At 43.6% G+C, this 13,225-nt stretch overlaps 2 protein-coding genes across 3 annotated transcripts; one reads left to right on the forward strand and one right to left on the reverse strand.

Annotated features, from left to right (window-relative positions):
- Window positions 1–1,173: 1,173 nt before the first annotated feature.
- brat1 (BRCA1-associated ATM activator 1) lies at window positions 1,174–6,851 on the reverse strand. Of its 2 annotated transcripts, XM_052085154.1 has the most exons (11): window positions 6,524–6,851; window positions 6,089–6,237; window positions 5,395–5,542; window positions 4,874–5,255; window positions 4,212–4,414; window positions 4,039–4,145; window positions 3,595–3,796; window positions 3,386–3,459; window positions 3,183–3,267; window positions 2,711–2,973; window positions 1,174–2,389 (listed from the first exon to the last, which is right to left on the reverse strand). In XM_052085154.1, the coding sequence occupies exons 1-11, from the start codon at window positions 6,648–6,650 to the stop codon at window positions 1,637–1,639; spliced, it is 2,493 nt and encodes an 830-aa protein (XP_051941114.1). In that variant the 5' UTR covers window positions 6,651–6,851; the 3' UTR covers window positions 1,174–1,636. The 2 variants fall into 2 exon arrangements, with proteins under 2 accessions (XP_051941114.1, XP_051941113.1); XM_052085153.1 differs by having other exon boundaries at window positions 4,039–4,414.
- Window positions 6,852–6,948: 97 nt separating this feature from the next.
- Window positions 6,949–12,791, forward strand: eif3ba (eukaryotic translation initiation factor 3, subunit Ba). Its single transcript, XM_052085158.1, has 19 exons — window positions 6,949–7,181; window positions 8,021–8,213; window positions 8,287–8,406; window positions 8,487–8,544; window positions 8,678–8,806; window positions 8,915–9,072; window positions 9,180–9,311; window positions 9,401–9,467; window positions 9,551–9,597; window positions 9,679–9,889; window positions 9,973–10,045; window positions 10,128–10,250; window positions 10,341–10,419; window positions 10,927–11,065; window positions 11,135–11,260; window positions 11,562–11,639; window positions 11,740–11,848; window positions 11,948–12,060; window positions 12,330–12,791. Exons 1-18 carry the CDS (start codon window positions 7,082–7,084, stop codon window positions 12,046–12,048), a joined length of 2,043 nt encoding a protein of 680 aa, XP_051941118.1. The 5' UTR covers window positions 6,949–7,081; the 3' UTR covers window positions 12,049–12,060; window positions 12,330–12,791.
- The last annotated feature ends 434 nt before the right edge of the window (window positions 12,792–13,225 follow it).

The following is a 13,225-nucleotide window of genomic DNA, read 5'->3' on the forward strand; positions in this document are numbered from 1 at the left end:
GAAGATGGTTTATTTTGATATACCGTATTTTCTGCACTGTAAGCATACCTAAAAGCATACAATTTTCCGACATTGCGCCTTATAATCCGATATGTCTTATATGTGGATGAATATTCTGATTTCTTGGACGTAGTATTTTAAATGTTCTGTAAAGCCCTTGGTTACAGTTACAGCGGTTGTGAAGGCACTACAGTACTGTATATAAATAAAGCTGCATTGTATTGTGTTCCCTTTACCTCCATCTAGTGGACGCCTAATGTAACCGCAGCTACTATTGTAGGTTCTATTCTATGCGCCTTCTAAAGTGGTGCGCCCTATACTGTATATAAAAACAGTTTCAAAATAGTCGATTCATTGAAGGTGCACCTTATACCGCGAGGCACCCAAGCGTGCGAAAAATGCGCTAATTTGATAAATAACGCAAAAACACAGACATTGCATTTCACCTGCTTTTTGTACCGCTTTGGTGTGCAAATGTCTCCTATGCTGAAACAAATATTTTCATAAGTTCTTTTTGACTTAAAATTTGGGGCATTTCATGATAAAGGCAGAGCAGATGGTGGTGGCCCACTGAAATACACTTCTTGCCTAACGGTTAAAGAGCTTCATAAAATTCCTCTAAGGTGATGAATTTACATGCAAATGCGGGTACAAATTAATAAATTATTCTTATGACTCATGAAACAATTTAGAGTGTTTCGTGAACCTACCATGCGTGTTTTGGGAATGTGGGAGGACACTCGAATACCCAGAGAAAACCCACGCAGGCAAGGGAAGACATCCAAACTCCACACTGGAACTGTTTACATCCCACATTTTTTCTTAGGTCAGCTGTACTCAGCCTAGGCTGAGGGTGCTGTAATGACTCATGTTCACCCCCCCCCCCTACCCCCCATGCCGAGTACAGTATTTAATAAGACAACCAGGCGTTCTGCAAAAAGGTTGCCGCAAGGCTCCAACCGCAATGTCCCACGTCGCTAAAGGTCATCAAAATATTAAAGAGCTCACAGGATGACAACTGGCATTAAAAACAAACCACAAATCACAATTATAAAGATTCTAAATAAATTGGTCAAATAGTTCATTATTATTATAGCATTTATTCCTGTGTGATAAGAAATAAATTGAAGAGTAACCCACGTGTCTATAAATAACAGACGACACAAATCCCCGCCTCAGCATTTCATTATTTATCATTATGTAACACTGATGTCATCATGAATTTATTTACGCCAGAAAAGGGCTTATTATAATGCGACCTGCTTGCACTTGAATGACAGAAAAGACAACAAAAAAAGATGAATATTGAACGGTAGCAAAAATAGTTTCGACTTTTGCTGAACATTTAATGTGAGTTTTTATTTTATTAAAGAGTCCTTGTTGCTTGCTTTGTATGACTCGCTATGAGCAAGAATGTACAAAAATGACACCCTGGTGTGATATTTACCATTCAGCTTCTTGTTAGAGAAGAGCGTGTTGTACAATAAGAAGTCGTGACACACTGAACAGTGAATTCAAACATTTTGAAAAGCTCAAATGAAGTTCACGGGTCAATGTTATACATTTTAGGTTCATCCTAAAATGTCACCCCTGAGGCCATTATCCCAAACTTTTTGGCGAGTACTGTAAAAGTAAGTCAGTAACAGTCCACTATGACTTCTTGACCGTCGTCCTTGCCGGCGTCCCCGAGAGTAACTCCTGCGCTCAGGATGTCCTGCAGCAGAGACTGGAAGGAGTTGTGAACATGATCGCTGCTTTGGCTCAGAAGGACCCGCCGCTCGTCTAAGGCCAGTGACGTCAACACTTGGCACACGCTCACGCTCCGGCTTTCGTCTCCTTCGTTCTTGAGCACCTTCCTGATTTCCTTCCCCCAACCCCATTCAGGCAGTTCGCAGGACACGCCGGACATCACGTCGGCCATCCCGTTGATCGTTTCTCTGATTCTTATGAGGAGTTCACAAGCCTTCAGCGCAACGGGGCGGTCGCAGTCCACCAGGCCGCTCAGCAATACCGAGAAGACGCCTTGATCCACTAAAGAACTCAACGCAGAGTCTAAAGCGGCACCCCTGGCCCACGCCTGTCCATTAGCGCGCGTTGAAAATGGCGCATAAGGGTGATTCTCTGCACCGGTGCATCTCCCGTGATCCAAAAAGGCGGCGTCCAGCAGGAGCTCAGCCAACTCTAACGTGTTCACCTTCACCTCCCAGTCCAAATCCAGGCTGCCGCGCGAGAGGACGACGCGCACTGACTCCAAGAGAAGCGAGTGGGGCGACGAAGGAGGGGAGGAACAAGAGGAGAGCCAGGTCATGAAGTAGCGGACCACGGCCCGCCTGGCGAAACCTTCCGTGTCCTCACAAAGAATCTTTAACAGGCGATCCACTGTGTCAGTCTGGAAATAGACGACATTGACAACTCCAGACTTTTTTTTTCCAGACTAATGTTGCTGGTTTACAAAAACTAATCAAATTAAAAAAACATTTTCGTTAATGAAATAAAATAAAAATGCTTTTTATAAATGAAAACTGACTGAAACTACATTTAGTGTTTTTAAAACTAAAAAATAAATATATATATAAACATAAGTCAACATAAAATGAAAATAATGAAAAACCAAAAACTATTATAACAACAACAAACAAAGCTTTAATTTTCAAAGAAATGCTTCACAAGAAATGCTTTCTAATTCGTGAAACATGTCAAACTCACCTACCTGTTCCTGAGACAACTCGGTTCCCTGCAGCCCGCCGGGCACGAAACCCCGCGCCAGTGCCGAGATGGCGCTGGCTCTCACGTAGCTCTCCGGATCCTGCAGCGCCTCCCGGAGAAGCGGTGCGGTAAGGCACTCGCTCAACAAAGCAGAGTCAGCCGATTTCCGGGACGGGACGCAGTGCAGCTGTCCCAAAAACTCGATGGTGGAGTCTCTCACCTCCCAACGTGGATCGCATGCACGCTTCTCCACTCCCATGAAGAGATCTAAATTCAAAGTTGAAATTTTATTGAATCCGTTCATTGCCGTGGACATTTATATTCGTCAAGTACAATCCAACCATTTACTGCCACCACTGTGGTTCTCGCTGTTTTTTTAGAAGAAATTTCACAGAACGGAAAACAGTAGAATCAAAAGTTTTTGGAGAAAATAAGATTTTCTTTCCTGTAAACACATAAGGGATGCTGTACACTACCTTCTCTGAGTTGCTGTGAAATGAATGAGTGGTCCGTCCAAACACTCGTCCATTGTACAAATGCCTTGTAGGACTTTTGCAGTACCTAAAAACACACAAACTATACTTTGTTAAAAAAAAAAAATTTTAACAAAGTACACTTCGGGTATGCTTTCATCTTCCAAAGTGACGACCGCGTTCAATAAAATACAAATAGTACTTACAGTGGGGTCTGAATCGGGGTTACTCATATAATGTAACAAGATTTCAGACACCTCCTTCATTGTGCTGTCAGCCCCTGAAACGCAAACATCAAGATATGTTTCATTGCGTACATCTGATGAGATCCAATACGGTACAAGAAAATATGAAAAATCAATACATTTGGAACTTGCTTGAGGAGAAGGATTAATTTTTTGCTTCATTAGATTACCTGTGCTGCTGCTGAGGGAAGCCAAAGCCTCCAAAGCGGATTTCTGAACTTTGCCACTGCTGACGATGCACCGGTAAACCTCATTCTTGTAGCCATCGAGTGAGGACGAGGAGGAGGTGGAAGCGTCACCACTGCAGATTCTTAGCAAAGTAACAACTGAGAGGACAATCATAGCCGGGTGACACGGGAGGATGCCTGGGGGCTAAAGGAAAGGAGGATTTCTAAACCACATATATCCAGTCTAATTTCTATCCACATTTGGTTTTATTTTTATTTCACAATTGTCAAGCCGGAACAAAGGCTCCTGTGAGCTGTGCATAGCTGATGGGCTATCTAGCTATCTCAACATGCGGTTAATCGGGCACACAGCCATAAATTTTCGTCAATATCAGCCAAAATACAATGACATTAATCATCACAGTACACAATTACAGTATGTCTCACCATAAGTGCCACCTGGGGGGCGTTTCTCAGACAGACACAGATCATGGAGATGAACATGCTTTTATTCTTCAGCTGTGCCGTCATGATAGCAGTGTCTGCTGAAGGGGCTGAAAAGATTTTTGAATACAACAAGGGGTTACACCTGTCGCTTTGTTTCGATGTACAGTTCATACCTGTTCCTAGCAAGGGATGCTCAGTGACAAAGTGGAGGGGCAGCAGGAGGATTCTCACGACCCTTCTTATGTTGGCTGTGTCACTTGATGCACATGAGTGACTTTGGTGGAGAAACGCCGCCGCAGCTTGGACGAGGTCGGTGGGTTTGTTGACGTTCAACATAGAGGACAAAAGATGGCTGGTGACATCGTCACTGTCAGGGCTGAGGACAAACATGGGAAATTCAGATAGTTCAGATAGAAGTTATATTGCTTATCTTAGATAGATAGATAGCTAGATGCACAGCTAGCTAGCTTGATTGATAGAAAGTGAGATAGATGGTGAGGCTCATCTCGATCTAATTGTTATTTTTGTCCCACAATATTGTGATTGAATAGGTGATTTTTTTTCAAGGCCCTCCTATTGTTTTTCCAACAAACACAAGCAATAAATTAATCTGTTCCGCAATAAACAATCTAAATGTTTGGTGTTACAGATCAGGCTTAGCCTGAAATAAAGGCAACTGAACAATGAATTGATATGAAGTGCGGTTTATCTCCTTCAGTTGTTGTGTTGATGAAATGAACCAAGGTTTTTTTCAAATATTGCAACCTTTGCAATATAAACATTTCATTCTATTACATTGTGGTGTCAATTTGAATTGATTAATTGTCCAGTCTACCTGTACCCAGCCATAATGACATCCATTAGAGCCGGTGTCATCTGACTGTATCCCGCTTCTGCCAGCTTCTCTAGAGAGGCAGCAAGCGCCGTGAGCAGCTGGTCCCGCAGAGGACGCCGGGCCTGGTCCAGGATCAGCGCCAGTAGCTTGAGAACCTGCCGACTACCAGCTGCCAGTGTGCTTTCTTTGGGTACCAATGATTCCTTTATATGGTCAGTCGTTTGCAAGACAACACGGCTGTGTTCTGTGTTGGTTTTGATATTTGCATGCTCTTCGTTTTCTGACTGAATTGCGAGGAGGATGTGGGCCAGTAGCTGGTTAGCGGCAGAAGCAACAAACATGCTTGGATCTGATTGGAGCTGAAGGAGTGGTGTGATGAAACCTAGGCAGAATTAAGATAATTGAATCATGAAAACACAGTCCTGCCTTGTCACCTGATTTACAATTTTATTGAGTTCAGATTATTATTATTTTTTTGTTGCTTTAACTTGCAAACAAAAATGTAAAAAGGGAGGACAGACCTGACTGCACAAAGAAAGCAAGCGCCTTCGGGTGCAGAAGCATTCTCTTTAAGCCATGAATCCAGCCAATTCTGATACAAGGGTCATCCCATAGCTCAGCGTCCTTCCAGCGCTGCACACTAAAGATTATATCCAGAACTGAGCGTTCCTGTATGGAAAAGCATACAGATATTTATAATTAATAATTAATTTATAATTAAATATATTGTAAATTTCCCCAGTGTGGGACAAATAAAGGATATCTTATAAAAGTAGGCAGGGTACACCCTGAATTGGTTGCCAGCCATTCGCAGGGCACACAGATGAACAACCATTCCCGCACACAATCACACTTTAGTGTTCCGTTTACCTGCCATGCATGTTTTTGGAATGTGGGAGTAAAACAGAGTACCCGGAGAAAACCCACGCAGACACGGAGAGAACATGCAAACTCCACACAGGGAGGCCGGAGCCGGAATCGAACCCTGCACCTCTGCACTGTGAGGTCAACGTGCTAACCAATCGACCACTGGGCCACCCATCAAAATAATTGTGATTATTATGTCTTTCCATAATTGCCCAGCCCTAGTTTCACTTTTTCAATTGAACGACTGAAATAAATATATTTTCTACAAGTTTCACATTTATTATCAACACGCACCTGTATGTATTTTTATGTATGTATTTATGTATACAGTATATGTTTACTCCTTACTTGCAATGCTCTGTAGTCATCCTCGGTGGCTGCCAATAGGCCGCTGAGCTTGAGGGCAAAGGAGAGGATGCTTGGATCAGAAGTGGAGTTGGAGGCTATGGTAGAGATGAAGTCAAGAAGACATGGACAACTATCCGGAAGTGATACACCTAAAGAGAAACAATAACATATGGAACTTCTCAAATACAGGTATTAAAGACTTTGAAATAAGGCAAATGATTTAGTTGGATGTTTAGATTCACAATGAAAAAGTATTTTTTTGCAGAATACGTCCCCTTTAATATAAACCATGGTTGGCTTATTGAAACATTTGTATGCCTTTATTGTATTTGTAAGTTTGTAACCTGTGAGGAGTGCACCAAACGCCTTGGCCAAGGGCAGTGGGCAGTGGGCGGTTGTTTGATCTCGCGTTTCGAGGCAAAGGGGATCACAAACCTGCCTCGGAGAATTCGGTGAGCCGGTCCAGTAGTTTCTCCAGGCTGGTGTCATCGGGCAGAGGTTTGGCGGAATCCGCCAATAGTGCGCACACGGTGGCCAGCAGCGACGCACTCTCCCTATCCATGCTTGTGTGCAAGTGTTATACGACAGAGAGCGGACTCGCGTCGTAAAATAAACTATTAATACTTCATAACGCACTGATAATAAAAAGAAATGTGCTGACCTTCCTATAATCTCACGGGAAATCGCTTGATTACAACCGGCAAACGTCTTCCTTTTTCCTCCCCGTAACCGATTTCAGCAATTAAAAACAAAATGGATGCTCAGCGATGACGGTCACAATGTATAACCGCTCATCCATTTGAGATACAACTTTGTCATATTTTAGCTACATTTCCGGGTTTGCAAACTGCTTCCTGTGCCACATTGCCGTCAGGTCGTCCATTTTCCTCGAGACCGCACATGGTGGCGCGCCGGTAGAAGACTGTCAGCTTCCCGTCTTTCTTTCCAGTCAGTTTGCGGTCACGAGAAAGCCCGTCCCGTCAAACGTGTTAAATGCAAGAAACGGTGGACATGGTGGACGACCCCGAGTACGGGGAGGAGGAGCCCTCCTTTAGCGACCCGGAGGACTTCGAAGATGACGTCGACGACGAGGGTGAGCGCAAACAGGAAAATCGCCGGTTTTCCGGCCTGCTAGCTTCATTAGCTGCGTTCTAAGCCGGAGTAGACGGCGTGTTATAACAATCACCTTGTCAGAGTTAAAAACAAACAAAAAAGAAAGTACTTCACATTGACTGTAGCCCAGGTCTAGCAATTTTCTTGTTTTCTGAACATAGAATGAATGACAAGTATAAACGATGTAAAGCATTCTGACGCACCGTGTTTCACCTCTCAATCTCGTTTGGCTTCGCAGCAAATCACCTGAAATGAAACATTTTCCAATTAAAGTATAAATTATTATTTGACATTCACAGGTTCAGCTGAAACAGCTGTCTCATAGTGCCATTCTAGTATGATCCGTATCAGCTTTTGTTGACCCACAAAATTGCATACGTGTCTTCTTCAATTTTAGAATAAATGCATTCAAGAACATTTTGAATTAAACTATAATTGGCGGTGATAAAAATGTTGACAACGTAGTTGCATAAAGGCATTGAGTGTGGACCTGGAAAGCAAAGCATGGTCCAACACTAGTGGTGGCTGGATGGCCAATGTTGGATTCTTAGTCTTATGGATTAGTTCAGGACACCTCCTTGACACTAATTACTTTCTGCTTATTTGGCGGGGCTTTCGCACCAACTTTTGGAATCTAAGAGCATTACGGAAACAGCATAGAGACGAGATGAAAGTGACAAACATTGTAGGTTAATTCAGGAAAGGCAAACTGAAAATAGGCGGGTCTTATGTGTTAATATGCAGATTGTAAACATAATGTGATGATGGCTCAATGAGCTTTTGAACATATTCTCACTCGACTCTCCTTGGTCCCTACAGAGCTCCTGGGCGACATTCTGAGGGAGAAACCCCAGGAGGCTGACGGCATCGACTCCGTGGTGGTGGTGGACAACGTCCCGCAGGTTGGCCCGGAGCGTTTGGAAAAGCTCAAGAACGTCATCCACAAGATCTTCTCTAAATTTGGGAAAATCACCACCGAGTTCTACCCGGAGACCGATGGCATGACCAAAGGGTAGGACGACTTTTTTTTTTTAGCTCGATGACCAAAGAAGAGATAATGTAACAGACACATCGTGTATTTCTAGTTACATCTTTTTGGAGTACGCTTCGCCCAACCAGGCTCTGGAGGCGGTGAAAAACGCAGACGGCTACAAACTGGACAAACAGCATACGTTTAGGGTCAACCTCTTCACCGACTTCGACAAGTACGCTGCTAAGTCCAGCAAAAATTACTGTATTTAATACAAGTTAATCACAGATGTTCTTTTTTAAAATTATTTTAAAGGTACATGAGCATTAACGATGAGTGGGAAACTCCTGAGAAGCAGCCCTTTAAAGACTTTGTGAGTGTAGAACATTATTACCATTGTACATTGTGTTTATCCAGTGGGGTCAAACCAAAGGGCTTGACCGATCTATCAAAAGCCAAACAAATGTGAATAGCAACTGTTTTGCATTGCCTCTTTGTCTGTTCAGGGTAACATGCGTCATTGGATCGAGGACGCTGACTGCCGCGACCAGTACAGTGTGATCTATGAAGCTGGTGAAAGGACCGCCATTTTCGCCAACGACGCTAAGGATCCGGTCGTCTCTGAAGAAAGAGCGGTATGTGTAAATTCAGATTTCAACACAATGTGTGTGTGGGGGGGGAGGGGGGGGGGGGGGAATATACAACCGTGTTTTCATGAATCCTTTTTTGTTATTTGGATGCAGCGCTGGACCGAGACATATGTTCGCTGGTCCCCCAAAGGCACCTACCTGGCCACGTTCCACCAAAGGGGCATCGCCTTGTGGGGCGGCGAAAAGTTCAAACAGATTCAGAGGTTCAGCCATCAGGGCGTGTCCCTCATCGACTTCTCACCCTGTGAGAGGTAAATAGTTTTGATCAGCAGCGCTTGTGCAAGGCCCCCACTGTCTGATTTATTTTTGGATATATCAAACATTTTCATGGACTATATGTCTTTCTGATGACATGCAGGTACGTCGTGACCTTCAGCCCGCTAATGGACACCAAAGAGGACCCCCAGGCCATCATCATTTGGGACATTCTGACAGGCCAGAAGAAGAGAGGCTTTCACTGCGAGAGTGCCGCACACTGGCCCATATTCAAGTGAGCACTCCTCCACCAGATTTGCATACACTTTGTAATAATCTTTAAATGTTGCCCACGCAGAGTTTAAATGGCTTGGTTGTTTTTAGATGGAGCCACGATGGAAAGTTCTTTGCGAGGATGACACCAGACACTCTCAGCATCTATGAGACTCCAGTAAGAAGATAGAATACAATAGTTTCGGTCATGTAAAATGTTAAATTTGCAATTAAAAAAAAATCTCAATGTGTTGATTTCAGTCTATGGGCCTGCTTGACAAGAAGAGTCTTAAGATCAGTGGAATCAAGTATGAGTCTACCATCCACAATCAGCCTTTAATGGCTTTATGTGTCCTCTATGTTCAAATGTGATATGTTTGCATGCACAGGGACTTTTCGTGGTCTCCGGGCGACAACATCATCGCTTTCTGGGTGCCTGAGGACAAGGACATCCCAGCCAGGGTGACTCTGATGCAGCTACCCTCCCGCCAGGAGATACGCGTGCGTAACCTCTTCAACGTGGTGGACTGCAAGCTCCACTGGCAGAGGAATGGAGACTATTTGTGTGTGAAAGTAGACAGGACTCCGAAAGGGACACAGGTACATGCCCATTGAGATGGAAACAAACAAACATGGGGGTTGTGCATGTTGAAATGTTAATGGTTGTTTTCTTTCATATCCAGGGCGTGGTCACAAACTTTGAAATCTTCCGTATGAGAGAGAAACAAGTTCCTGTTGATGTGGTGGAGATGAAAGGTTAGCGTACATCGACACGTTGTCGACAAGGCAACTGCAGAAAACAAAGGCATGCAGTGACATGAGTACTGTTTTACCACAGAGAGCATCATCGCGTTTGCATGGGAGCCCAACGACAGCAAGTTTGCAGTTTTGCACGGCGAGTCTCCCAGGATCAACGCCTCCTTCTACCACGTCAAAAACAACGGCAAGATCGATCTCATAAGTATGTCGGCCACACAGTACAGAGGAAGAGATTGTATTGTGTAAGCACACCCCCAACTGGCACTAAGTGAAATGGTTTTGGCCTCTGCAGAGATGTTTGACAAGCAGCAGGCTAACAGCATCTTCTGGAGCCCCCAAGGACAGTTCTTGGTTCTGGCTGGACTCAGGAGGTCAGTTGTTGAGTTAGTCACTGAAAAGTAATTTCATTTGTCACTGATGACAAATGAAATTACTTTTCTTATGCGCCACTGAAGCATGATGGGTAAATTGAGAGTCAACATTGTGCTGTGTGGGGAAAATGAAAAAAATTGCTTAATGATGTCATAAAAATGGATTGCACAGAATATAAATTATTATGCCTAATCAAGTATCATACAAATTGCCGGTTAATTGTACTTACAAGACACTGTACTTATGAAATGTTAAAAGATTAAGTGCAATGCTAATGTACTTAAAAGTCGCTGAATAAATGTACTGCATTCATAAAAGGTAGAGCCACTCGAAGTAACATGGAACGTTTCAGTATTGAATTCAATCGCACTTCATGGACCACCAGAGGGCGCCCAAGTACCACTATTGTCTATACTACACTTTGAGAACCTATCCTCTCCAGTTGTTTTCATGTTTTTATATCAGTAACCTTCACATGTGTAAGAATGTTTCTCCTCCCTCTGTAGTATGAATGGCGCGCTAGCCTTTGTAGATACGTCCGACTGCACTTTGATGAACATAGCAGAGCACTACATGGCCTCCGATGTGGAATGGGACCCCACTGGACGCTATGTGGTCACCTCAGTCTCCTGGTGGAGCCACAAGGTACCGTGAAACCTGCGAAACATGCCCTGTTCCTGATCTTCACATGCTGTCTTTTTTTCGGTCTTGCAGGTGGACAACGCTTACTGGCTGTGGACATTCCAGGGTCGCCTTCTTCAGAAGAACAACAAGGACCGCTTCTGCCAACTGCTTTGGAGACCCCGACCCCCGAGCCTGCTCGGTGCAGACCAGATCAAGGTAGGATTTTTGAGGGTTTTTCCCTGTATTTTATGTGACCTTAACTGTACAGTGGGCGTCCTGGGTTTATTATAGTTTTTTTTTTTCTGGCACCGAACAAACCTCGGAAAATGCTGTAATTAATTGCTAACCGACATTGCACAAAAGTTGTTGAAACATTGAAAAATAATTGCGTACATATGTCTGTGTATGAAGGATATTTAAAAGTTTGAGACTTGACCTGCTGCTCTTAATCTGAATCTCGTGTTTTTTCTGCTCTATTTAATGATTTGAATATGATCTCAATTGTTGTTTCTTGAAGTCGATCAAGAAGGATCTGAAGAAATACTCCAAGATCTTTGAGCAGAAGGATCGTCTGAGCCAGTCCAAGGCTTCCAAGGTTCCATTTTGTTTTCGCTCTGCTTCTTTGGACACGCCAAGGCGACTCTCTTTTGTTTCAACATACTGTACGTTTATGATTTGTGTGTATGTGCGAGTAGGAACTGGTGGACAAGCGCAGGGCCATGATGGATGAGTACCGTCACTACAGGGATCAGGCCCTGCAGCTCTATCAGGAGCAGAAAGAGGCCCGCATGGAGCTCAGAGGAGGTGCGGCCATTACTCTGTTAAATCATTTTTCATCTCCTGATTCTTGCCTTCTTCAGCTCTGATCCGGTATGCCCACCACGTGTATTTTCACTCTTCTAGGAGTGGACACCGATGAGCCGGATAGCAATGTGGATGACTGGGAGGAGGAGACCATTGAATTTTTTATCAACGAAGAAATCATTCCCATCGGAGATCTGTAGTCCGCTACGCAGGTAACGCATTAGAAGTGTGTGATGTGGGTAAACAAAAGTCTGAGATGATTAATCCATAGGTATTGATTAATCTTAATTTGGTGTCTAACATTTGGAATTATTTTTGAATATTTTTGCAATCTTTTGTTTTTCAATCCGAGCATTGATTACTTTCTCGGAATATGCGCCTATATTGATTGTTGTTCTTGTTCGCTGCAAGCATACTCGGGATTTAAATTGAAATATGGCAACATGTTCACTCATCCTGCTCTGTGTTCTTTCCGGCACAGTCCATCCATTTTTGTGTGGAAGAGACAAAGCAGCATCATTGACTGGAGAAGGACGACGACCACACAGTGAATTTTGGGTTCAACGTCACAAGCCTCACCATTCACCTCTCTAGTGACATCATCAGTGCCTGCCTGGCTGATCAAGGGCCACATTGAGGGACTCATCACCCACCTCCCTTTTCTTGCCCTTGTGGAACTTGATATTTACTAACAGCACCTCTTGTTTTCCAATCGGAGTCGAGAGTGGTTCCGGAACTGGCCCCTGTCATCATGCTGGTGTGTTGTTGGTGTGCGGAGCAGAGTGCCACAGCAGCGGGGTGTGGAGGTGTTAAACATGTAGCCTTGTTAGTGAATGTGCTGGTGTGGCACTATAGTGGCTTGTATCCTCCTCCTTTCAGACTCGCCTTTCACACAGGCAGGGCGTGCGCAGCGGGAATAACTTTAAATAAACAGTTGGACGAACTTGTTTTGTGTAAGTCTTTTTATTACCTCAGCCAATATAACCAGAATGACAAAATCACAAATACTGAAAGGTGTTTGGTGCCGCTCAAAAGGTGCCGCTCAAAATAGGATATAAATATTCCTTAATTTCATTTGGCATTCATTCAGCCAACACTTTATGTTGTGAATTTGAGGCTTTTTTTTAAAAATAAATACGGGCTTTGTGTTTGTGAGCCCTGGGGGACTACTGGGAATGCTGCCTCATGTGCTTGTAGTTTTTGCCCGGTTTGGTCCCGTTCTTTTTATTGGTGGGACAAGTAATTATTTCAAGCTAGCCATTTCGTCAAAAACTAATGGTTTGTTCATCAACAGAATGTATGCTGTGCTAATATTTAGTAGTATAGTGTCACTTTGTCTTTAAAGGAAAGGTCATTCCCAACGGTTTTATATATTCA

Source organism: Hippocampus zosterae, chromosome 13, assembly GCF_025434085.1.
Source record: "Hippocampus zosterae strain Florida chromosome 13, ASM2543408v3, whole genome shotgun sequence".
Lineage (NCBI taxonomy): Eukaryota > Metazoa > Chordata > Actinopteri > Syngnathiformes > Syngnathidae > Hippocampus > Hippocampus zosterae.

What these genes read in the sequence shown, in the direction of transcription:
- brat1 (XM_052085153.1), bottom strand. Translation starts at nt 6,650, where the DNA reads ATGGATAGGGAGAGTGCGTCGCTGCTGGCCACCGTGTGCGCACTATTG. An exon ending in TGCTTTCTTTGTGCAGTCAG is followed by an intron (nt 5,256 to 5,394) that starts GTCTGTCCTCCC and finishes AATTCTGCCTAG; the next exon opens with GTTTCATCACACCACTCCTT. An exon ending in CCGAGTTGTCTCAGGAACAG is followed by an intron (nt 2,390 to 2,710) that starts GTAGGTGAGTTT and finishes GTCTATTTCCAG; the next exon opens with ACTGACACAGTGGATCGCCT.
- eif3ba (XM_052085158.1), top strand. Translation starts at nt 7,082, where the DNA reads ATGCAAGAAACGGTGGACATGGTGGACGACCCCGAGTACGGGGAGGAG. An exon ending in CGGCAAGATCGATCTCATAA is followed by an intron (nt 10,251 to 10,340) that starts GTATGTCGGCCA and finishes TGGCCTCTGCAG; the next exon opens with AGATGTTTGACAAGCAGCAG. An exon ending in GTTCTGGCTGGACTCAGGAG is followed by an intron (nt 10,420 to 10,926) that starts GTCAGTTGTTGA and finishes CTCCCTCTGTAG; the next exon opens with TATGAATGGCGCGCTAGCCT.